Below are 27,671 nucleotides of genomic sequence, written 5' to 3'. Positions count from 1 at the left end.
CTGAGAAGTGGCAACTGAAGTTTAGTATTGACAAATTGAATGTACTGCAATGGGTAGCAGTAACCCACGAGAAACATACCAATTGTGTGGTACTACACTCTGGAAGGAGGGAAAGGAAATAGACATGGGGGGAGTAATTGTGCAGTCGGATATGATGTTCTCTGAGCAGTGCAGACGTGCTGCCAGAGCCAGTCATGGTGTTTTGTCAGTGATATATAGGAATTTTACTAGCAGAGACAAGGTGATTATACCTGTGTCTGAAGCAATGGTGAGGCCACACCTTGAGTGCTGCATACAGGTCTGGAGGCCTCATTTTAGGAGGAATGTAGAATGAGTACAGGGAAGGGCAAAGAGATTGGTGAGATGAACAAAGGAGTTCTCTTATCAGGAGAGACTTAAATTATGTAAGTTGCAGCATTTGGAGACTAGGCACCTGTGAGGTGATCTAATTGAGGTGTATAAAGCCTTAAATGGTTTGAGCAGGATCAGTGCTGATGGCATACTTCCGCTTGCTCAGATTAAGAACCCGAGAGGGCATAGATTCAAACTGAGGAAAGACATTTGTAGAATAGATGTACGGAAGTTTGCCTTTAGCCAGCAAGTAGTTGATTGCTGGAACAGACTTCCATCTGTTTTGGCCTCAGGTGGCAAGCAATTCTGTGATCAAGCGACACTGCTCTGAATTAGCGCCCTTTCTTGAAATAGAAATCATTTTCTTATTTAAAGTTTTCATTAACACACAATTAGATTATATATAGTAAAGAAAGAAACTTTATTAGATCAAGAAGTAAAGTAGACTTTTCTTTTCTTGTATATATATATTAATTACTAAACTTCTAGTATTTGGTCACAGGGTGGCACTGCCCCTGCCTCAACTTGGAAGAGCCGGTAACCTGGAGTGGAAAAGCTCTCCCTTCCAGTGCGAAATGGAGCGAAATGACTCCAATACCCAGGAATTCACTGTGACAATGGACCTGAATAGAACTGATCCAGGAAATGAGGAATCTAGTTTTTTCTGAGATACTTCTAAAGCAACTAGAAAAGGCGATAGAAATGACTCCATCTCCACAAAGAGATTAAAAACTGATGCTAAAGCTTTAAATTCCCCAACATATATTATTATGCATCAAACACTGAGGTAGGCCAATTGTCACCCTTTCTCATACAAAAGACTCTTGAGACTTATGTCAGCCGGTGGGTAAAATCAGGTGATATTTTGGTAGAAACAACCAATGCTAAACACTCTGAACGATTGTTACAAATGACAACTTTTGCAGAAATACCAGTAACTGCATCCCCACACAACACATTAAATACCTCAAAAGGTGTCATTATTGTGTGCAGCCTTCTGAATGTGCCCGAAGAGGAACTCCAAATTGAACTTCAGGAACAAGGAGTCATCAGTTTAAAAGAATTAAAGTTAAAAAAAGAAGGGATAATCACCCCCACAGGAATCTGATACTTTTAACACACTGAAGCCACCCAGATCAGTAAAAGCAGGATATCTACACTGCAATATAAGACCTTATATTCCGAATCCTCACCGCTGTTTCAATTGTCAGAAGTTTGGTCACTTGCAGACAGTATGTAGAGGAAAATTAACGTTGCAAACTGTGGTTCTCAAGAACATGCCACTTCTACTTGCACAGATGGAAGCCATAAATGCGTAAATTGTAAAGGGGAACATACTGCATACTCATGAGAGTGTGAAATTTGGAAAAAAGAATACAAAAATACAAAGCAGAAAATGGAGTTTTGTATCAAGAAGCTAAAAAGGCAATTGCAATAAACGTAGCAAACAAACCTTATGCACAGATTACCACAATCAAAAAAGACTCCAGTAATGAAACTGCCTAATTCAAAATGTTGTGGCACGCAAACAGATGTTACAGTTCCCCCAGGAGAATCCATCTCAAAATGGGTTCCTGAGTTTTACAAACCATTTCCATCAAAAAACCAACAAGAAAAAATATGCCTTTATCTTTCCCACCAGATAGTGCACAAAGTGTAAGAAGAAAAATAAACAAAGAAAGGATAAGGTAGCACAAGAAAAAAGATGGCAGAACAAATGGACAGAGGTAAGAAACCAAGTAAGTACTCAAGGCATGGCCTGACCATTGCCTTATACAGAGGGAAAAGGAGGTGATTGTCCCTCTGTATAAGGCAGTGGTCAGGCCACGCCTTGAGTACTGTGTACAGGTCTGGAGGCCTCATTTTAGGAAGGATGTAAATTTGCTTGAGCGTGTACAGAGAAGGGCAACAAGATTGGTGAGGGGAATGAAGGGATCCTTTTTACCAAGAGAGGCTTAAGTTCTGCAAATTGCAGTGGCTGGAGACTAGGCACCTGCGCAGTGATCTGATTGAGGTGTATAAGGCCTTGAATGGGTTGAGGACGCTGAATTCTGATGGGGTCCTTCTACTTGTTCAGATTACGAACCTAAGGGGACATAAATTCAAATTAAGAAAAGACAGATATATAGAATAGATGTGTGGAAATTTGCCTTTAGCCAGTGGGTGGTTAATTGCTGGAACAAACTTCCATCTGTTGCCGTGGAAGTTGATAGGTTAAATAAATTTAAAGAGGAACTGGACAGGCATTTGGAGGGAATGGTGTTTTTTTTTTTTTTTTTTTTTTGGCTGATGCTGCAGAAGCTCATACATTTGCTTTCTTGCATCACATGCCACTACTACTACTACCATCACCACCACCACAGAGAGGAACCAGTTCTTGAAATTTTCGTTGAAGAAGAAATGGATACTGGTAGACCATATTTTTCAAAGAAAGACAAAACCAAGGGTGACAAAGCGAAAACAGCACCAAAGAAACAATCTGAGGGCCATCCAACCCCAAATGACAGACACGATTATCTGGTGAAACTGTTGAGGTTTTCGCCCATTAATGATGGCCAAACATACATTAATGATATTATAGACCTCATTACCCAGTACCATACACTAAGTATGTGCCTGCAAGAAACCTATTTAAGACCACAGGACAATAGTACAATCAAAAATTATACCATTTATAGAAAAGATCGCATATCAGATGGAACAACACGAGGAGGAGTTGCAATATTAGTTAACAGACATGTGCCTTCCCAAGCAATACATTGAATACACCATTAGAAGCAGTAGCAGCCAGTCTAGCGATAGGCTTCAACATTACCATAACATCAATGTATCTACCCCCCCCCCCCCCCCCCCCCCCCCCCCCCGTCAACAATTTTCATTGAAAGATTTCGAAGAGCTGGTTGCTCAACTACCATCTCCGTTCTGCATTTTAGGTGACTTTAATGGACATCACCCACTATGGGACAATCCCAGAAGAGTAAGAAAATTGAAAAATGAAAGTGGAGAACAACCTGATGATTTTGAATGATGGCGCACACACACACACACACACACACACACACACACACTTCCACTTTCTATCCAAAAGCAGCTCTGCAATAGACTTATCAATCTGTTCCCAATGGAGTGGGCACAAGAATCCATTAAGCAGCGACCACTATCCCATTATTTTTAAAATCACGAAGAAAACCCCATGCCAAGCCAGTAGGCATCTCAGATGGAAAATATATGATGCAAATTGGAAAACATTCAGGACACTAGCCAAGTTAGACTGCAACATCATTAAACAAGGAACAGTACAAGAATCAGTGGCTTGTGTCACAGATAACATTCTTCAAGCAGCAGCAAACAATGCCAAAAACATCTAATATTAGAATATATCCAAAACCATGGTGGAACAAAGAGTTCCTGGAAGCTAAAAAAGAGCAAAATAGAGCTTGGAATCTCTTTTGCAAAAATCCAACAACAGACAGTGTGATACAATTCAAGGGAGCCAGAGCTACGGTCAATAAAGTTCAAAAAACCAGCAAAAAAAGTAACTTGGATGAAATTTGCATCTACTATAACCAGTACCACACCAGCTACACTTACCTTGAAAAAGATCAGAAAGATGACAAACAATTTTCGAATAAATCGCTCCCCATTGTTAAATTGAAAAGGACAGTTGGCCACAAATACCTTAGATATTGTCAGTGTTTGGTGAAAATTTTGCCAGTACGTCTACCAATTGTTCATACTCAGCTCTATCAAAAATTACAAGAATGGGGCACAGTAGCAGAACTAAGACAAACTGCTACAGATGAAACACAGTGCAGTTGGCCCTGATGAAATACATTATGCAATGATACAACAATTAGATGAACAATCCCAATTAGCCCTGTTAGATCTATTCAACAAGATATACCTCGAAAATACTTTTCCAGACAAATGGCACCACACAATAATACTAGATAATAATCAGCAAAACAGGGAAAAGACCTATCTGGTCCACAGAACTATCGTCCTACAGCTTTGACTAGCTGTTTAGGCAAAATCTTAGAGAAAATGGTCAATAATTGACTAACATGGTATCTGCAATACGGCTTTTGAAAAAATTGTTCTACCTTAGATGTACTTATACTACTGGAAAATTAGGTAAGAAACGCTTTTCTTCGAAATCAGCATCAAGTCATGTTTAATTTTTGATATTGAGGAAGCATATGATACCACTTGGCACTATGGTATACTTAGAAGGTTACATCAACTTGGCCTTAGAGGACATCCCTCCACATGGGTAATTTCTTTAAGAATCAGACTTTCCAAGTTCGAATAAACAACACACTTTCTAAAATATACTATCTGGAAGAAGGAGTCCCTCAAGTATCTGCTAAATGCCACTCTTTTTGCAGTCCACATCAGTAAAATAATAGAACAAATACTAAACATCTTCACAACTGTTTATGCTGATGATTTCAGCATTTCTTAACCATTGCAGCTTATGAGGACAATAGAACCACAATTACAAGTAGCTATAAACAAAGTCATAAAATGGACAGAAAAAAAATGGTTGTAGAATTTTAGTACAAAAGACCACTTGTATACATTCTGCAGAAAAAGGAATCTCCACCCAAATCCAGAACTCAGGTTGAAAAGACAAATAATTCCAGTTAAAAATAGTGTCCATTTGTTAGGACTTGTTTTTGACAAAAAAAAATTGATATTCTTAGAGCATATCAGTCACATAAGAGTTCACTGTCTGAAGAAAATTAATATTTTAAAAGTCCTATCTACCATATCCTGGGGAGCAGATAGAACAGTACTACTCCGTTTATATCACCTACTCATTCGATCTAAGTTAGACTACAGTGCCCCAGTCTATGACTCAGCAAGATCTAGTGTCCTGAGTTGGCTCGACCCAGTACATCACTGTGCGCTTTGTAAATAAATATTTACAAAAACTGCTATTAAATTAAATTATATACATGTAAAAAACATTAAAACTGTGATAAAATCCTTGAGATAAAATACACTAAAATAAACCGGATTAAAAGCGATAAAAAAACGATAAAAATCTCTGGAGCTTTCGGAAGCATCGGCTTCCTTCCTCAGCAGTAACAAAACTTCCTGCAGCACGTCCATATATATGTGCTGCAGAAAGTTTTGTTACTGCTGAGGAAGGAAGCCGATGCTTCCGAAAGCTCCAGAGATTTTTATCGCTTTTAATCCGGTTTATTTTAGTGTATTTTATCTCAAGGATTTTATCACAGTTTTAATGTTTTTTACATGTATATAATTTAATTTAATATAATAGCAGTTTTTGTAAATATTTATTTTATTTTAATATGTAAATATTTTAGTTACAGTAAATACTTATTCTTATTGTTGGTGTGTGAGCTGATTTAATGCTAAAATATGAATTTTCCCCACCTTAGAGGCCTTTTTCAGGATACCCTATATACAGATGGCTCAAAAACTGAAGCCCAAAGACTCAAAAGATTGCAGCATTTATACTGCAGAACTCCAAGCTGTTATGTTAGCCTTAAATCAAATTGCACTTTCAAGCTCTCAAAACAGCATAATTTTCACGGACTCCCTTAGTTCCATGATAGCTATACAAAATGTCAGTTCTAATAAACATCCACTTCAGCAAAAATCCAATTCCGAATAGCAAAGCCCACTGAACAAGGTCATAACATTAGACTTTGATGGATCCCAAGTCATGTCAATGAACAAGCAGACAAAGCTGCTAAAGAAGCCAACAGTAACATATCTGTATCTGAATACATTCCTTTCTCAGACTACAAACAAGTTATCCTCATAGCGGGACATATCACTGGCAGTAACAATGGCAAGTTCTAACCAATAACAAATTGCACCAAATTAAAAGTTTACTCCAACCATGGAGATCCAGCATACAACCAAACAAACATGACGAAGTGATACTTGCAAGGTTAAGAATAGGACACACTAATGAGAAGATCCTACTTTTCCAGCTTTTGTAGCTGAACGCCAAAACTGCTTTAAGCAGTTAATAACCAAGCATCACTCCCTCACTCTGAAAACCATATTGGAAGACAGGAAAAATATAGCAGATGTTTTTTCAGTTCCTCAAGGAAATAAACTTCTGTAATCAAATATGAACTCAGTATCTCTGCAGTAAGTTATAGACACTCTGTGATCCTTGGAAATCATTCCCAATAAAATATAAACACAAGCAGAATTGCCCTTTAAAATCCTCCAGGTGCATTTTAGCCACAGCTGTTGTGCCAAGAACACTCAAATCAAATTCATCTGTTGTTGTGGAAATTGATAGCTTAAATAAATTTAAGGCTGAACTAGATAAACATTTGGAGTGACCGGATGGGTGAAATGAGAAATTTTTTTTAATTTTTTATTATTTATTTTTTTAGGCTGATATTCTATAAGCTTGCTTTCTTGCTTCATATGCCTCAACTAATGCTAATACCAAAATGTGGCAATATGTATTCCATCCTCAATAGGAAAACCTATATACAGAAAGAAATCTAACACAGTGGGGTGTAGATATCAGCATTGTATATCCAGAAATCAAGATGCCTACCATGGCAAACTGATATTATACATTGTTACAATCTTTCAACAGTGGGTCAAAAATAACATTCTGATCACAGAAATCAAGTGGTTACATGTGACGCAGTCTGTTTGGTTTCACAGTTTTATCAAAGTATATACTTACAGCTCCAAAATAGAGAGGAAAATTGGAGCAGTTGCAATCTTTTCAAATAATAGTATCTCCCAAAAATTCCCATTGGGATGCAGCCATTGTATGCCATGTTTCTAGCCTCGAAGAATTTTAATGAACTTTCACTTAGAGAAACCGTTATATACATGGACGCTTTCAGTACGGTTTGTGCTCTTCAATGTACATTCTCCCCCTTTGTTGTGCTGAAAACCCAGACCACATAATTGCAATTAAAAAAACTGTAATTAACTAATCAAATTGTGCTGTATCCTGGGTAAAATACAGGAATCCCTGGAAATTATTGCACTGATTCCTGGATATTTTCGATCTGAACTCGCCTCTCAAGTTCCACACACAGACTTTAAATCTTTTATTGATATGATATATGAAAGACAGTGGATATTACTCTGGAAAGCATAGACTTACAGCAAATTATTTCAAATCAAACAGCAAGCAATTGATATCTAGTTTAAGATCTATTAGAAAAAAGGAAATTACTATTACTGTTATCCCCACTGGCATACATACCTTACGAAGTAGAACCTCACAAGGAATCTGCAGAAATCTGCAGGATCCTTTTTTCATTCCATGCTGCCATGTCATAGTCGAAGTAGCACCTCACAGCTGTCTTCTCACAAATGATGACACTGCAGTGTCCGAATCATCAAACCCAACTCAGAGTTCATCAGTTAATAATAGATGGCCCAGTCTTAAAAAAAAAAAAAAAAACCAAAGATTGATTTTACCCCTCTCTCTCTAATGCTTTCTTGCATCATATGCCTCTACTAATGTTAATGCTAATCTTCTTGGCTCTTTAACATTACAACTATTGGAGAAGCAGGACATTGCAGAGCTATTTATCTTTATAAAAACAATGACCATATATGATGTCATTTTATATTATATTTAAGGATTTGTTTTGAGAGTACATTTATAAAGTATATTTGTTCCTTAAGTAACTAATGTACTTTATAAAGATTGATATCAGCATTTTATGACATATACCAATGTGCCAATAAATTTAAACAGCAAAAATTCCAACTATGAACAGAAGTAATAAGTTATTTTGGCAAGAGCCAAAATATGACATACATTACTTTCCTTTTTCTACTCACAGCAAAATGATCCATGCCGGTGTACTTAATGCCACACTCCATTTTCATTAAAGCATATACTGATTGGAATACCCCCTTATAAAACAGTGCTAGTCTTTCAGTTCAGAAATCTGCAGGATCCTTTTTTCATTCCATGCTGCCATGTCATAGTCGAAGTAGCACCTCACAAGGAATTTTTTGTTTTTATGAAATAAAATTGTATAATTGTGTCTGAATTTATCTAAGAATTTTATCTGCTTTTTCCTAAGCAGTTACCATATTTAGCATTGATCATTTATGGGTACAATTTGTCATAAGTAGTCTTTATGCAAGAAATCCCTGTATTATAATAAACTTCAGTAGTTCTAAGCAGCTTCTTTGGCTTAGAACTTAAATTTCAATAGCTTGGTACTGCTTGTACTACTGTTTCAGTTGTAGAAAGAGAAGCCACTTCTATATGTAGTGGAAAAACTCATCAAACATGTGGTCTACAGACGACTTGAAAATAATTCTTGCACTTAGTCTGAACCTCATCAAAGTTACATTTCATGATTCTGATTAAAGTACAGTGGATATTGTTTTGGATGCTGTTATATAACCCTTTAAGTGCTTCAATATTAGTTAATTCCAAGCTGCAGTGTTTAATTCTTTAGAATTGTCTGCATTAGTGTGATAAGTAATAAATGGTTTATATATACAATTGCATAATATGCTTGTTTATTACATTTAAACAACTGATATGTAAATTTTATAGTTGCAATTTAGTTTGAATTGCAACTATAAAATTTACATATCAGTTGTTTAAATTAAGGAAAAGTAGTAGTAGTGGCATGTGATGCAAGAAAGCAAGGTTATATAGCATCAGCCAAAAAAAGAGATAAAGAAGAAAAAAAAAAAAAAAAACATTTCACTCATTCATTCCCTCTAAACGTTTGTCCAGTTCCCCCTTGAATTTATTTAAGCAATCAACTTTCACAATGGCAGATGGAAGTTTGTTCCCGCAATCTACTTCCCACTGGCTTAAGGCAAATTTCCACACATCTACTCTACTGTCTTTCCTCAATTCAAATTTATGTCCCCTAAGCTTCATAATCTGAGAACTAATAAAATTAGCTCACAACGAACAGCATCCATTGATTTCCATTCTGTCTCCTACTCTCCAACCTTTTATCCATTGTAGCAACTTGCCCTTAATACTATACTGCTCCAGTTTGTACAGTAGATTTTCATGCACAACAGTATCAAAAGCTTTCCTGAAATCCAAGTATATGATATCAAAATTATTTTTTGCATCCAGTTCCTTTGTAACCACATCGTCGTATCCAATCAAATTTGTCAGACAAGACTTTCCCTGTGACAGAAGTTAAACTAACAAGTCTGTAATTACTTGTCACGTTTTCATCCCCCTTTGTGAAGTGGGGATACATTTGCACATCTCCAATCTGTGGGGACTTTTCCTGAATCCAAGGATACTCTCATAATTAAGGAAAAGTGTTTGCTTAGTTCCTTTGCCACCTCCTTTAATATAACTGGATAGATTCCATCCGCTCTAGGTGCCTTTCCTCTGTTTAACCTCAACAATTTCTCCTCCACTTTGCTGTCAGTTATTACAAAATCATTAAGCTCCCTGTTAGAGTTTAATAAGCTTCTATCCTTCACTTCCCTAAACAATTCCTCATGTGTGAATATAGATGCAAAATACCCATTGTTTGTCTAAGCAGGATCATCAATAATCGAACCATTAATATGAACTGGACCAATCTTGTTCATCCCCTTCCTTCTAGAAAGTTTATATAAGTAAAGAAGTCCTTGCTGTTTTTCTTAGCATCCTTTGGCAAAGATTGCTTTTAATCTGCCATAGGCTTCTCTGTCACCTAATAATTTATATGCATCCCATGGATTTTCTTCTCTGCATAAGTCATTAGTTCATCTGACATCCATTTAGGCCTAAACCTTGAACAGTATTTCTTAATCGGTATGAAAAGCGTAGTAGCTTCCATGATTAATTCATTGAATGCTTCCCATTTGGTACCTCCGTAGCCAGGTGGGCAGGAGCAGCAGTGCGTAGCACACGCTTTTTGATTAAACAGAAGTTCGAGCCCATGGCCACCAATATGGAGCATGCGGAAAGGTCAGGAATGACCACCGCATATCCCCAGAGCAATATGGCCTTAGTTGCTAATGCTCCTAAAAACCAAACAACAACATCAGCAGCTTCCCATTTAGAATTTGCTGTTGGTAACATCATCAGTTCTTCCCACTGCACAGAATTTTAAAACTGTCTGATAACACTGTGGTTACCTTTACAAAAGCACAAAACTGGTGAAGATGTAGATTTCTGTAGCTTCTGCAAGCAGATAAGTTTTCATTGAAATTTTATATTTTTGATTATTTAACGTATTAATTTGTGTTTTACAAATAGATTAAATAGGCTTAGTAGCATTCATTAGCATATTTTTTAAATTTAGCTAGTGACTTTAAGTTACAATTTGCTACGCTTACTGCTATTGTATTGGTGTTTTGACTGGAATATACGTTCTTTTCAACAGGACTTTATATTTAAAAAACAGTTCATCAGTTTGTTTATGCTTTGTATCTTAGCCCCCACTTGATTGCTTTGCACCTACTGCTTTTACCAATATATTAATTGTCAATTTTTGCACAGGTAGGCACATTCTGGTTCTATGCTTTCCATGTTTCTTCCAGAAATTATAATTTTCCCTTACTACTCTTACCGTTTATCATATTGATGTTTTGGCTGGAATATCGTAAAGAATTGTAAATAATAAATACGTATTTTGAAGGCTTTAATCACTTTTTAAGCTTATATCTTTTGTATTTAGCTAAGGATATAATTAATTTAGCATTGTTGATCATTACATATAGCGTAACTTGATAGCTTAGTATAGTATTGTTTAGTATAGTAAATTAATCAATTAATTTTATTAACCTTATTAATTTTCTTTGTTAATTAAATCGTATTTAAATGGAAATCATGCCCCAGACTAGAGCAAGAAAGCAATGTGCATAAAGTAGTGGGAGTGCTGTGGATCAGGGAGGAATGTAGGGGACAATTCTCCAATGCATCACAGCCTAAAGAAATGTGCAATGTGAAAAATGAATTGTGAAATGTTTACAGACCTTTCTGCGATGGGACATGTTGCCAAGGGGATGTCTTTCTGTGCTATTTTGGTCATTTGCTAACAATTGGTAAGATACAATACACGAAACAAGCCACAAGTTTCCCAGAGCAACTCGACCCTCGCAGGCGGATTGACTTCATAACTAGATTTGAAGATGTTGCGGGATCCAGCAGTAACCTCAACCACATTCAATCAAAGCAAACAGAGCTCTGTGACATCTATCACCATATCTGAATGCCAAATCTTGGCAGCCTTGAATTCAACCCCATCCTCTACAGCTGTGGGTGCTGATGGAATACTGCAGGTCATGCTAAGATGCCTAGGACCTCATATCATCCAGCTCCTTGTTACCATCTTCAATGCAGTGCTGACCAGATGCATCTTCCCCATCAATGGAATGTCTATCTTGTGAGGCCACATATGAAAATCAGAACACCATCATTAGAGAAACACGTCAGACCCATCATTTCAGAACGTGAAACTACCAGAAAGGACCCTCCTTCCAACTCTAATAACTTACATACTTCCAGATGCCCCACCACAAATTCATTCTTCATTACCAATCTCCTTGCCAAACTTCATATCTCTCAAATATCGTTCTTCATTTCTCTCAAGTGCTCAAACAGCATTTGAGAGAAATTAAGAACTCCTCATAACCTACTTCGACATTGAAGCAGCCTTTGACGCTTTAAGTATCTGGCCTCCTATGACTGCTTGAAAACCACTACTCCATAGGCCCCAGGTGCCAAACGTTATAGAGATCAGGCGATTTTCCTGAGTGATTCATAGAACGTTTACTCAGAGCCACAGTTCTTTTTTAGTTTAAAAATTTTTTACGTCCTCTTTAATCAATAACTTAGTCTTACAAATTGCGTGCAAGTTTTAAGAAAGGAAACTTGCACACAATTTTTTTTTTTTTTTTTTTTTCTTTAAACTCACAAATTAACCCTTATACCGCTTGGTCATTCTAGCGGCACTGCTCCTGCCTCCCTGTGGCAGGGCCAGTAACCTGGGAGGACAATTCCACTCTCCCGGGGCTGAAAGGAGCAAAGATGGAAAACAGTTCATTTCCACCTTTAGAGCCATCGAGCTCAAGAACAATGACAAATGACAATGAAAATGACTTTTCTCAGCCTAAGAGGTTGAAAACAACCCCTCAAGAGGAGATACCAGCTTTCCTCATCTTACATTCACTCTCTGAACAGCCTCCAAGCAAATTATCACCTTTTCTTGTGCAGAAATGCATTGAGACTGCTGCAGGCTCACCAAAATCAGTAAGGTGACACCAATCTGGTGATCTTCTGTTGAGACTACACAACCTCAACATTCTTCAAAGCTATTAAAGCCCACAACATTTGGAGGACACCCAATAAAAGTCACTCCCCATGCCATACTAAACTGCTCTAAGGGAGTAATAACAGAATGGGATTTAATGGGATGACTTTACAAAAAGTCAACCAAGCAAGGAGAATTATGATTCGAAAAGATGGTAACAAGGAGCATAATCCTCACTTTTAACACTCCTAGCTTACCATCATCTGTGAAAACAAGTTATCTGCATTGCCATGTCTGACTGTATATCCCAAATCCCATCAGGTGCTACAAATTTCAAAAATACGATCACTCCCAGTCTACATGTCGAGGTGAGACAGTATGTCCAAATTGTGGATCAAAAGAGCATAATCAATCTGATTCCACCATTACCACTCTGCAGTGCCAAATTGTAAGGGGAAAGTATCCAGCTTTCTCAAAAACATGTGAACTATGGAAGCAAGGGAAAAAAATTCAAAAATATAAAGTAGAAAACAAAGTGACATACTCAGAGGCAAGAAGAGAAATAATGAAAACAGAAACGAAGCGTACGTATGCCACAGCCACTCAACAATTCTAATCAGTGGAAATTCAAACTGATGTATCAGTTCCTCCGAATATATCCGTTGCTAATTGGGCACGTTCTTTGCTCGCTACCTCGAAACAGTCTCCTTCTCAACAAACAACTGAACAAGCCAGTAACACCCCAATTACCATACCAACCGATGTTTCCTCAACAAAAGCAAAAATGTCAGAAACCATGAAATCACAATCATCACAATCCACCAGAATGGACATTGATGAATGCCATGACTCAGATGATGGAATCCTAGAATTACACCATTTCTTTTCTAAGAAAGACAAAGCAAAAATAGATAGATACAAGCAAAGTACAACTAAAAAGCAGTCAGAACCAAAAACATGCCATAAAACCACCTAATGGAAAGAATCCTTCGATGGAAATTGTATAGAGGCTTTCGGAATACAAAAGATGATTTACAAGATCTTATCGATCGGTACAACCAGCTGCCATAGCTTTACAGTAAACTCTCTTAAATTCTCAAGTGTGTCCTACCGTTAAGAACTATGCTGTCTTTAGACGCGATAGGAGTATAGACACACCAGCTCCATGGAGGGGTGGCGATTATTGCCAGAAACAACATTCCATCCAAACATATTTCTCTTTAGACTCCTTTTGAGGTAGTGGCGGTGCGCATTGTAATTGGTATTACTTTCACAATAACTTCTATATATCTCCCTCCTAATTTCTCTTTCTCCTTGGATGACTTAGAAAACTTAATAGATCAGCTGCCATCTCCCTTCTGCTTATTCGGAGATTTCAATGCCCATCATCCGCTATGGGGATCTCCAAAAAGTTGACAAAAGGGGCAAACTAATAGAAGCCCTGCTGGATAGTCATAATCTTACCCTATTAAACACTGGTGAGCCCACATATATCCCTTTTTCTACGGGATCCATGACTGCAATATACCTTACAATCTGCTCTCCATCCATATATGCCAATACGGAGTGGTCAGTTCTAGATAACGCACTAAACAGTGATCACCTACCGATCCTTTGCAAGATACAAACACGAGTGAACTTGTCCCCATCGCAGTGCTCCAACTGCAAATCCCGTAGAGCACATTGGCACGAATACTCCTGTCTAACTCAGTTTGATGATGATATAATCCAGTCCCGGTCCAAAGATAATGTCACATATAACAACCAGATATTACATGCTGCTGCTACTTCAATACCTAAATCTCAACCTGGGAAACGTAAACACAGCAATTATTGGTGGAATCGGGAATGCACATATACTAAACAAGAAAAAAATAGAGCTTGGAATTTGTTTCGAAAATTTCCTACATCCGATAATTTTATTAACTTTATAAAAGACTCAAGGCAAAGTTCGGCCAAATAAGAGAAAAAGCCAAGAAAGATGCCTGGATAAGTTTTACTTCCACTGTTAAAAAGGACACAGACAACAGACTCGTCTGGAAGAAAATCCAAGCACTTAACGGTAAATACGTGCAATACCCATCCTTAATCCTAAACTGGAAAGGACAGGAGTTGTCCACACCATCAGAAATAGCTAATGAATTAGGTGAATCATTTGCCAGTATATCAGCAGTGTCCACATACAATCAAACCTTTCAAAAAATTAAGGCATCTGCAGAAAAACAAAAAATAAATTTCTCTACTGAGGTATCACATCTGTACCATCAGCCATTTACTCTAAAGGAACTTTTGGAGTCTCTAAATAAAACATCCAGTACTGCTGCTGGTCTGGATAGAGTCTGTTATATAATGTTAAAAAAACTAAATAACAATGTACTAAACTCCCTGTTGAAATTCTACAATAGAATATTTTTCGAAAACAGTTACCCGCAATCCTGGTGTCACGCAATCCTTCTTGCTTTTCCGAAACCAGGGAAGGATCATACCATCCCGTATAATTACAGGCCGATTTCACTGACTAGCTGTTTAGGAAAAGTCTCTTAGAAAAAATGGTAAACAAGTGGCTAACGTGGTTTCTCGAAACCAATCTGCTAAACATAAATCAGTACAGGTTTCGGAAGAATCTCTCAACCTTAGGTGTGATGATCAGTGCAGAAGCAAACATTCGCAATGCTTTTTTAAGGAGACAGCATCTAGTCATGGTTAATGTAGATATTGAGAAAGCTTTTAACACCACGTGGCGATATGGTTTTCTTCAGGAACTTCATTCTTTTGGATTGAAGGGACTGTTTCCCCAATTTATACACAACTTTCTACACCACAGAACATTTTAGGTCAGATATCTGAACAGTTTATCCAAACCATTTGAACAAGAAGGTGTACCACAAGGTTCCATCATAAGTGCAACATTATTTACGATAAGAATTACTAATATGACACGAAACATACCATAAACAGTTGGATCATACATGTTTGCCGATGACCTGATTATTTCTTGTCAGTCACAAGCTATAAATGCCAATGAAAGGCAACTTCAAATATCCATAACCAGAATAGAATCGTGGATGCAACAGAATGGATATTCCTTAGCAGAAAATAAATCAACAGCAATGTATTTCATGCAAAATACGCAAACTATATCCAGATCCTGAAATATATTTAGAAAATAACCTAATTCCTCTTACCAATAACTTTCATTTATTGGGTTTGTATCTAGACAATAAACTTAATTTTTACAATTATATAGCCTACCGTAGAACGGCCTGTCTAAAGAAATTGAACATCTTAAGAGCTGTCTCCGCTAACTCCTGGGATGCTGATAGACACTCACTATCACATCTCTATAGAACTTTAATTCGGTTCCGCCTAGATTATGTGTATGACTCTGCAAGGAACAGTTCCTTGTTACTGCTAAATACAATTGAACATAGTGCCCTAAGCATAACCATGGGAGCCTTCAGAACATCTCCAGTACACAAATGAACCCCCATTACACCTCAGGTGAAAAACCTTACTTTGTAATTATGCTTCAAAAATTAAAAGTATTCCCTCTCACCCCAGCTTGGAATACCTGTTTGATCCTCAAAATGTAATATTATACTGTATTAAACCTAATGAAAACCGCTCTGCGGGTCTTCGATTCCATGAGCAGCTGGAACGTTAACTTTCAGCATATCCTCGATGACTATGCTCCTCCTGAACTTCCCTGGATTCAATTTTCACCTCATTGTGATACTCTCTTTCTGAGATGGGGAAAACGCTACCTGCAAAACAACAACCTACAGCAGTTACATGAAGCACACACCTTAGAAAACTCAGAAAAACTACTTATCTACACTGATGGCTTCAAAACAGATGAAGCCGTAGGTGCTGCAGTAATTTCTACTACCTTCTCTATATCTGCATCTCTTCCTACCGAATACAGTATCTATACCGCAGAATTATATGCAATAAAACTGGCCCTAGATAATATAAATAAGCAGCATTTCAAGCAAGCATTGATAAAAACAGACTCCTTAAGTGCAATCCCCAGGTTTTGGTATTGGACTTTTAGTGGAGTCTCCAGGGTTTGGTATTGGGCCCAATATTATTTTCGGTATTTATCAATGATATTGATGAAGTTATATCAGGGTTAATGTCTAAGTTTGCAGATAATTCAAAAATTGGCAGGGTTGTTAATCACAATAATGATAGTATGCTAATACAATAGGATCTAGAGAGGTGCAGCTAAAGTTTAACTTTGAAAAATTTAAAGTACTGCATATGGATAATAGTAACCTCAGAGTAATGTATCAACTGGGTGATACTACATTTTTGTGCAGTCAGATATGATGTTCTCTGAGCAGTCCATATGGAATGTCAGAGTAGGTCATTGTGTCTTGTCAGTGATATATGGGAATTTTGCTTGTAAGATAAGGGTGTGATTGTCCCCTTGTATGAGGCAACGGTCAGGCCACGTGATTGGTGAGAGGAACAAAGGGTTGGTGTTACCAAGAAAGGCCTAGTTTTTGCAAATTTCAGCTTCTGATCACTGGGCAACTGCAAGGTGATCTAATTGAGGTGTATAATGCCTTGAATAGATTGAGCAAGCTCAACGATTTTAGGATTCCTCCTCTTGCTCGGATTACTCACCTGAGGAAATAAATTCAAATTGAGGAAAGACTATAACCCAAAAATTACTAAAAACCAAAAAAAAAAAAAATGGAAAATAGGCTAATCCATTTACCAAGATTTGTCTCTTGAAGAACAGGTGTCTGTTAATCAACCAATTCGGCATAGAATTTCAAGAACTTAAGAAAAAATTTATTAAAATACTTTTATTTCACAGAAAATGGCCAATATCAACTAAATAGGCAAGTGGAATTGAACAGTGGGTTTGGATTTCTTTAAAGTCCAAACTGGCCCCGTTTATAATTTTTTTTTTTTTTTTTTTTTTTTGTGAAGAGTAGAATAGAGTGCGGAAATTCGCCTTTACCCAGCAGGTGGTTGACAGTTGGAACGAACTTTCATCGTTGTATTGAAAGTCAGGTTGCTGACTGGTTGCCTCTCAAACATGCTGCTGCAGAAAAGTCATCCAATAAATCCACAAACATCTTCCTAATATGCGAGTGACCACCCCCACAAGTTCCAATCAATATCTGGCAAGTTAAAACCCTCAATTATAACACAATCTGATTTACTGGCCCATTCAATTACTCTGTCATTAACAAGTACAGGTCACTGTTGAAAAAAAAGCCATGAATTAGGGTTGGATTTGAAAGTGTCTGCAATTCTGCCCAGACACGATAGGAGAGAGTATATGATGAGAGCCTTGTCAATCAATTCCACACTGGAAAGATTGTGCAAGGCTCAAAGGATAGAATTTTTTTCAGCCTGGTCTGTACTTGTTAACAGGAGAGACTGCTTCTACAGGGATGGGATAAACTTAAATAGAAAGGTGCAAGAATATTTGCTGATGCAATTGAGGCAGTGTTAGGTGGGTCAGAAAACTGCTAGCTTGTGGGGATACAAGGACTAATAGATTAACAGTAGCCTTTGGCAGAGGTGAAAGTGATCCTTGCACTGCTATTGGAATGAGCAGCAGTCTGGCAAACAAGTTGCAGGATATTTCAGAGGCTGCTGGGAGTCCTTCACTACAAATAAACACATGGGTTGTGTTAGGGTAGCTAAGAATGGGAACAGGTGCATGTATACTTGAGTGTACACCAATGCTAGGAGTTTGGTAAATAAATTTGATGAATTTGAGGTATTGCTCAAAACATCAAAGGCAGATATTGTTGGGATATCAGAGACGTGTTGTCACACAGATATAAGGAATGCAAAACTGGAATTTCGGGAGTACAATGTATACAGACAGGATAGGAAGGGAGGAGGGATTATGCTATTAGTTAAGAAACACATAAAATCCAAGGAAGTGAAGCCAGTCGACATCGCTGAACAGTGCAGTGTCAGGTCAGTTTGGTGTGACATCAGCATTGGGAGATCAAAATTGAGAGTAGGATCGTGCTTTAGGCCTAATGACTCTGATGAGTATAATAAGAAACTGTACAGGGAAATAGAGTGGGCCAGTAAATCAGTGAATCATATATTGGGGTATTTTAATTTCCAGATATTGACTGGAATTTGTTGGTTGGTCACTCGCACACTAGCAAGGCTTTTGTGGATTTATTGGATGATTGTTTTCTTCATCAGCATGTTCGGGAGGCAACTAGAGGGAGTAATACTCTTGATTTGATTATCAGCAGTGATTCTTCATGCATTAAGAATCTGCAGATAAAGGAACCATTAGGTGGCAGTGATCACAGTGTGCTGAAGTGGGATTTACTCAAAGAGGTAATTACCATCAGAGGTAAAGGGAAGGGTTTTTGCTTTCGTAAAGGTGACTACGATGGTTTGAGACAGTATTTATATTCTATACAGTGGGACCAACTGATGATGTTACCAACAGCAAATTCAAAATAGGAAGCATTCAAAGAACTTATCTTGGAAGCTACTAGGCCTTACATACCAACTAAGAAATATGTTCAAGGTTTAGGCCTAAATGGATGTCAGATGAACTAATGAGACATTTGGCAGAGAAGAAAAATGCATGGGATACATATAAATTAATGAGTGACATGGGAGCCTATGATAGATATAATCTGGTCTGTAACCAAGTCACAAAGGAGATTAGTCAGGCAAAGGCAGATTATGAGAAATCCTTGGCAAAGGATGCAAAGAAAAACAGAAAAGAGTTCTTTACCTATGTAAACTCTAGAAGGAAAGGATGAATCAGATTGGTCCACTGGATATTGATGGTTCAACAGTTGAGGATCCTGCTCAGCTGACTAACAAACTAAATGAGTATTTTGCACCTACATTCACATATGAGGAATTATTCAGGAAGGGGAATGCCAGAGGTGAAGTAAACTCTGGCAGTGAGCTAGATGATTTTTTAATAACTTTGTAATAACTGAGAGGAAAGTGGAGGAGAAATTGTTGAAGATAAAAATAAAAAAGGCACCAAAAAGTAACCCCAGAGCAACATATCAACTCTGTGGTACTACATTGACAGTGGTAGAGAAAGAAAAGGACCTGGGGGTAATTGTGCAGGCAGATATGAATTCTCTGAGCAGTGCAGACGGGCTGCAAGAGTAGCTCATGGTGTCTTGTCAATGATATACAGGAATTTTTCTAGCAGGGATAAAGGAGGTAATTATTCCCTTGAATAAGGCAATGGTCAGGCCACACCTTGAGTACTGTATACAGGTCTGGAGGCCTCATTTCAAGAAGGATGTAGAGCTGCTGGAACGAGTACAGAGAAGGGCAACAAGATTAGAATGGAACAAAGGGTTGCTTTTACAAAGAAAGGCTTAAGTTTTGCAAATTACAGTGTTTGGAGACTAGGCACCGGCAATGTGATCTGATAGAGGTGTATAAAGCCTTGAATGGTTTGAGCATGCTCAATGCGAATGGGATTCTTCCTTTTGCCGAGAATAATCACCTGAGATGGCACTGGCATAAATTCAAATGAAGAAAGACAGATGGAGGATAGATGTGTGGAAATTTGCCTTTAGCCAGCAGGTAGTTGGTTGGTGGAACAGACTTCCATCCCTTGTTGTGGAAGTTGATAGCCTAAATAAATTTAAAGCTCAGCTGGACTATTTCAAATTAACGGAGGGGTGAAATGGGAGTGCCCCTCCCCCCCATTGCTGCATACGCTTTCTTTCTTGCATCATATGCCTCTACTAATGATAATGAGGCTTATGAAAAATTCTGCTAATTTTTCCTTTCCCAGTGCTAATTTTACACTAAACTGACTCTACATCGCACTCTCCATCTATGTCAGCTGGATTAGCACTTCCTTAGATGGGAGCCATATGGCCTTAGTTGCTAATGCTCCTAAAAACCAAACAAACAAAACAAACTTCCTTAGATTTTGTTTTTCTTAATTAGCAGCATAACTCCTCCTCCCTTCCTATCGCCAGAATTGGAATCCCCAAATTCCAATTCTGCATTCCTTATATCTGTGTGACATGATGTCTGATATCCCAACAATATCTGCCTTTGATGTCTTGAGCAACACTTCAAATTCTTCAAATTTATTTACTATGCAGAAAAACTCACTATTCACGGACTCTGCAGTTCAGATTTTGCATATTCCATGATTGCTGATTTAATATAAGATGAAACCTTAAAAATGTGAATTTTAAAGCGCAGTGAACATTTTCCGCCATGAAAAATATGGGCGTGGCTAATATCATCTTGCCTGGTCAAAACAGCATTTGGTGGGTGAGGGGAGAAGGGTGACACAGTCGCAAGCTTAAATGTTCCCCGCTAATCCTTGTTCAGTATGTGTTATGTGCTTGTCATTGAAGGTTTTGTTTGTTGTTTGCTTTTAATTGATATGCCTACAAAACTGAGAAGTCTACCATTTTGCAGTGTCTTATTGTAAACAAACTGTTGCAGTGTGTTAATGGATAAAAGAAAGTGACTTTATTGTGGACAAGTTCTTTTATAACTCCTACGAATATGTGGCTATAAATAATGATGGAATTTTGAAAAGATCAAAGGTGATGACTTTAGTGAGTAAAATTGAGTTATTAGACAAAATTTCTAATGGTGAAATTGTTGCGTCAGTGGCAAAGCATTGTAAAATCAATGCATCAACAGTATGATCAATCAAGGAATTGGAATTAAAAATCCATGATAGTGTCCATGAAAATGCTCTAATTGCTTCAATAATTTTCTCTGTAACTCGTGATGTTAATTTTGAAAAAATGGAACAACTTTAAATCTTTGGATAGAAAACCAAACTCAAAATAAAATTCCATTAAGTTCACTCATCATTCGTGAAAAGGCAAAACACCTTTATCAACACTTTAGCGAAACTGATGATAGAACTGGTGGGATAAGTTTTTTTAACTAGTAAAGGCTGGTTTGAAAGGTTTAAAAACAATATATCCTTCATAACGTGAAACTTGTAGTCAAGTCTGCATCAGTGGATTTCGTGGCTGTAGAAAGTTTCCCGACTGAATTTAAAAAAATTAATTTCAAACAAAGGATATGTTCCTGAACAAGTGTTTCATGCAGACGAAACTGAGTTGTTTTGGAAGAGAATGCCAGCCAGAACATACTTAACACAAAATGAAAAATTCGCTCCTTTTTTTTTTTTTTTTTTTTGTGGAAATGCTAGTGGACATATGATCAAACCAATGCTAATGTATAAATCGCAGAATCCATGTGCTTTAAAGGAAAAGAATAAAGGATGGATAGCTTCCAGTTTATTGGTAATCCCAATAAAAAAGCTTGGTTAACAACTACAGTTTTTAATGATAGCTTTGTGCGAGAAGTGGAATGTTACTTAGCTTCAAAATCTTTGCATTTCAAAGTTCTGCTTCTTATTGATAATGTGCCAGAACATCCAAGCAGTCTAGCATCTCACCACTCAAATGTTGAATTTTTTTTACTGGGAGAACTTTTACTGTCTTAATTGACAAAAATGAGTAGGGAGTCAGACTTCACTGTAATCAAAGTTGGAAAAATTATAACACTGCAGATTGCCTGATCAACATCAAGGCGTCAGTTGATGAGATAAGGGCATCTACAATTAATGTGTGTTGGCAAAAATTGTGGCCAGAAGTGGTTGTTGCTAAAACAATCCCCAATGTCAATGAACTGGTTGCCAATATTGTAGCAATTGCACAGGGAATAGAAGGCGTGGGCTTCAAAAACATCAATGCAACAGACATTCAGGAACTTATTGAGACTCGAACAGGTGAACTTATGATAGAAGAGTTGGATTAATTAGTGGCATGGTCAAATGAGAACCAAAATGATCCTGAGGAGAAAGATCTTGATGTTGTTAGACCAGAATTAAATAACAAATCATTAAAGGAAATCTTTACCTTTTCCTTATAACTTTCAGAAAATGTGGTGAAAATGGATCCTAATTTGGAAAGAAGCATCAAGTTTAAACGAGACCTAGAACAATTACTCTTGCTTTACAGGGAAATCCAGAAGGAGCTCAATTAAAAAAAAAAAATTAAGAAAAACTTTAAGAGTTATTCTTCATCCAGCAAATGTAATAAATGTTACATTTAATATTAAATTGTTTCATATTTTTATTTCGATACCTTATACTTGTATTTCACAAAATTTGTCTATGTACATACATATAATACATACATAGACAAAATTTTAGACTAGTTTTTCTTATATATTTCATGCTTTGGACAGAACATCTTTATTACTATGTATGTCATAACTCAGTATTCACATTTTCGATAATTGCGCCATTTCTCAGGAATGTAACCCCTGTGAATAGCAGCTGCTTACTATACTCCCAACATTGGTGTGCATGCAAGTATACATGCATGCACACCAATGTTTTTCGACCCACATGACGCTGCCTTGATAGCATCAGCAAAAACCCTTGCACCCCTTTTATTTAAGTGTATCCCATTCCTGTAGAAGCAGTTTCTCCTGTTAACAAGTTATTAAATGTTATCTCATTTTGAAAATTAAATATTCATTTATATATTCATTTGTAGGGATGATATCCGAAACAAAATGAAGAACAAATATCTAAATAACCCAGAGTATAATTTCGAGAAAGTGAACAGAGCCAGCCTTGCTTGTGGTCCTATGGTTAAATGGGCAATTGCACAGGTCAGTTTGTATATTTTTGTTAATGCAAAATCAAATCATTTGTTATTGTATCCCAAGATCTGCACTGTATGTCAATATTTCTGCATTCAGTTGAGTTTTATACTGTAAACTTAGCATTATTATTTTTAAAAAAATGCATGACTGGTGACTGAACTAACCTTTGAATTTTCCTAAACTCTTAGTCCCTTAACTACCCATTGATTTCCATCTTTATAACTAAAAGAAATAATACTTCCTGCAATTCAGTCTATACCTCTTCCCCTTTCAGTTAATTTAAATTTGTCTCCTAGCATTAACATTATTTATAATTGTGAAAATTTCACTCTTATTCAATTTATTTTATCCTCTTAGAGCCTTATAGATATCAGTCAGGTCCCTTGTGAGATGCATATATACCAGCCCTGCAGCCTGCATATTCAAAGTCTTTCCTCATGTAGATTGTATTCCTTGAATTTCACTGAGTGTCTTGCCTGTCTTTGAACCCTTTCAAGAAGCTCAATGTTGTGTTTAGGATGCTGTTTATTTCAAGTGTAGTCCTCTCAAACGTGACTTACCACCACAGCTTTATACAGTTGGATTATGATTTACCTGTACAAACAAATGTCCTATAAAACATCGCTGCATGAAATACTGCACTTTCAGGGTGTGAACTCTAAAAATCTCTCTCATCATTAAGTTGCATCTTCCTAATATATAAATTATTTTGATGTTGTTATACTATGCACTGTGAACCAATAAAGCATAGCTGCCGCTACGTTTCTGGCCATCCCTGAAGCCTATCCAAATTCCGAAAGAAAGGGGCCCACTTGCCAAGCAATATTAGTGATCAACAGCACCTTTTCAGAGTGAAGATATGTTTCTCCTGAGTTTAGCAAGTCTGTTAACTTTTGAGTATTCAAATTAAATAAGACTAATCAAATATTATAATGTAGAAAGGTTTCTATTTTCCTGAAACTCTACTCAGTACAGTGAGATGAACATGTGACTTCTTACCAGGTTATACAGGTGGTTCACAGTCAAGACTTCTTTGGGATCTGCTAGTGTCTTTTCAGAAATATGTGAGCACTCTAATGCTGCCTTAACCATCAGGCTTGTTTAGTGGCTGTCCAAAATTTATTAATGCACATCATTTGTGTTTTACTGCTTTTAATCATCTGATTGAGCCTTATACATTGTTGTTATTTGGTTTTTAGGAGTATTAGCAACTAAGGCCTTATTGCTCCGAGGAGATGCGGTGGTCATTCCCTGACCTTTCCGCATCCTCCATATTTGGTAGTCATGGGCTCGAACCCCAGTCTACCCCATGACTACCAAATATGGTAGTCATGGGCTCGAACCCCAGTCTGATCAAGACGCGTGTGCTTTGCATTGCTGCTCCTGCCCGTCTGGCTATGGAACTTTATAAATTGTTAGATTCTGACAATGTATAAGGCACAGTCAGCATATAAGTCATCATATCTGAAATTCTTCAGTTTTTAAAATGTATAAATAAATATAAATGTGTTCTTTGTATACAATATTAATTTACTTGTTTTAAAATACCTTTTTTGTTTTTGCTGTTTTATACACTTCTAGACATTTTATCTTAGGCCATGATGCATTAAAATATTTTTAAATGCTTCTTGACCTAAGTTGTCTATTTGACATTAATAATCAGTTCAAATTAAGAAATGTCCTTTGGAACCACAGCAATCTGCATTTCATAATTCTCTCCCAAGGTCTGTATTGGGAATGCACTATCTGGCAGTTTACTAAATACAGGTAGTGCCGATCACTAACCACAATGCCATTTTTATTTCTTTTTTTTTTTTCTTTTTTTTTGCAAATTTTTTATAAATTGAAAGTTTAAAATCATCATACAAAATTTATCGGCATCATACTGTGCTATCCACTGTTCACATGATTTAGGACAATCTGATGGAATCAGCAATTAGTGCATCCATATCAGAGATGAATATTCCCGTCCTCAAAGTACCACTCGTAGATGCGGGTAGTAAAGGTCAGTGTGGTGAACCATTCATTTGGTGGTGTTTTACGCTATTTATGCTTGTTGGAAATTTATTAATAATTTATTAAATCATTTTTTATTAATTGTGCTATTAATAAATGAAATAAAAATAATAGTAATATCTGTGTGCAGTTTTTGCTAGTCATGTTATAATGTATTTAATTTAATAGAATAAAGAAAGGCCATGTCTGATAAAAGAAGTTCATTGAATCCTAGCGCAATATTCGGAGGATGGAATCTGGTGAAAGCTGCCCTAATATTTTTAGGGCTATGGATATGCCTCCATTGACTATTACTGCAACTAAGAAGAATGCTAATAAAATAAGATAATCAATGCAAAGTGGTGGGTAAAATTTTTGGTGCCCCTTGGAACCAAAGCGTTCCATTTGCGGTTGAACCTAACCCCGACGTTAATCAAGGGCTACCTGTACTTCAGTCACTGACAGATCTACTGTTTTGTTTCTAGGGAATTTACCCATTTATTTGGTGATCCAATTTTACCTGATAATTTCACCTGATAGGAGACCAGCGGAATTAATTAACAAGTACAGGTCACTGTTGAAAAAAAGCCGTGAATTAGGGTTGAATTTGAAAGTGTCTGCAATTCTGCCCAGACACGATAGGAGGGAGTATATGATGAGAGCCCTGTCGATCAATTCGGCCCTGGAAAGATTGTGCAAGGCTCAAGGGGGTAGAATTTTTTTCAGCCTGGACTGTACTTGTTAACAGGAGAGACTGCTTCTACAGGGATGGAATACACATAAATAGAAAGGGTGCAAGAATGTTTGCTGATGCTATCGAGGCAGTGTTAGGTGGGTCGGAAAACTGCTAGATTGGGGGGATACAAGGACTAATAGATTAACAGTGGCCACTGGCAGAGGTGAAAGTGATTCTTGCACTGCTTCTATTGGAATGAGCCACAGCCTGGAAAATAAGATGCAGGATATTTCAGAGACTGCTGGGAATCATTGGGGTACAAGTAAACACATGGGTTGTGTTAGGGTAGCTAAGAAAAAGAACAGGTGCATGTATACTTGCGTGTACACCAATGCTAGGAGTTTAGTAAATAAATTTGATGAATTTGAGGTATTGCTCAAAACATCAAAGGCAGATATTGTTGGGATTTCAGAGACGTGGTGTCGCACAGATATAAGGAATGCAGAACTGGAATTTGGGGAGTGCAATGTCTACAGAAAGGATAGACGGGATAGGAAGGGAGGAGGGGTTATATTATTAGTTAAGAAATACATAAAATCCAGGGAAGTGAAGCCAGTCGACATTGCTGGACTGTGCAGTGTCGAGTCAGTTTGGTGTGACATAAGCATTGGGAGATCAAAATTGAGAGTAGGAGTGTGCTATAGGCCTAATGACTCTGATGAGTATAATAAGAAACTGTACAGGGAAATAGAGTGGGCCAGTAAATCAGAGTCTTATAATGGGGGATTTTAATTTCCCAGATATTGACTGGAATTTGGGGGCTGGTCACTCACACACTAGCAAGGCTTTTGTGGATTTATTGGATGATTGTTTTCTATATCAGCATGTTCGAGAGGCAACTAGAGGGAGTAATACTCTTGATTTTGATTATCAGTAATGATTCTTCATGCATTAAGAATCTGCAGATAAATGAACCACTAGGTGGCAGTGATCACAGTGTGCTGAAGTGGGATTTACTCAAAGAGGTAACTACCATTAGGGGTAAAGGGAAGGGTTATTGCTTTCGTAAAGGCGACTACGATGGATTGAGACAGTATTTAAATTCTATACATTGGACCAACTGATGATGTTACCAACAGCAAATTCAAAATGGGAAGCATTCAAAGAACTTATCTTGGAAGCTACTAGGCTTTACGTTCCAACTAAGAAATATTGTTCAAGGTTTAGGCCTAAATGGATGTCAGATGAACTAATGAGACATACGGCAGAGAAGAGACATGCATGGGATACATACAAATTAACACGTGACACAGAAGCCTATGATAGATACAAGTTGATCTGTAACCAAGTTACAAAGGAGGTTAGGCAGGCGAAGGCAGCTTACGAGAAACCTTTGGCAAGGGATGGTAAGAAAAACCGCAAAGAGTTCTTTACTTATGTAAAGACTAGAAGGAAGCGGATGAATCAGATTGGTCCACTTGATATCGATCGGTCAACTTTTGATGATCCTCCTCCTCAGGTAGCTAACAAACTAAATGAATATTTTGCATCTACATTCACACATGAGGAGTTATTCAGCAAGGGGAATGCCAGAGGTGTATTCAACTCTGGCAGTAAGCTAGAGAATCTTGTAATAACTGAGAGTAAAGTGGAGGAGAAATTGTTGAAGATAAATACAAGAAAGGCACCTGGGGTGGATGGGATCTATCCAGTTATATTAAAGGAGGCAGCAAAGGAAGTAAGCAAACCCTTAGCCATAATTATGAGAGCTTCCTTGGACTCAGGGGAGGTAC

General features: G+C 37.3%; 1 protein-coding gene across 2 annotated transcripts in view; it reads left to right on the top strand.

The window, feature by feature from the left end:
• Positions 1-27,671, top strand: part of Dhc64C (dynein heavy chain, cytoplasmic) — a 1,460,071-nt gene that overhangs the window by 995,044 nt on the left and 437,356 nt on the right. For both annotated transcript variants that reach the window (XM_090376486.1, XM_090376487.1), the window contains exon 63: positions 23,096-23,213. In XM_090376486.1, the coding sequence (XP_090232612.1) occupies positions 23,096-23,213 (118 nt within the window). The remainder of the gene's footprint in view (positions 1-23,095; positions 23,214-27,671) is intronic.

Source organism: Mastigoproctus giganteus, chromosome 6 (genome assembly GCF_048544385.1).
Source record: "Mastigoproctus giganteus isolate SK-2022 chromosome 6, ASM4854438v1, whole genome shotgun sequence".
In the NCBI taxonomy this organism is placed as follows: Eukaryota; Metazoa; Arthropoda; class Arachnida; order Uropygi; family Thelyphonidae; genus Mastigoproctus; species Mastigoproctus giganteus.
Note: the sequence above shows the minus strand (reverse complement) of the source record. Positions and strands in the feature narration are given on the sequence as shown.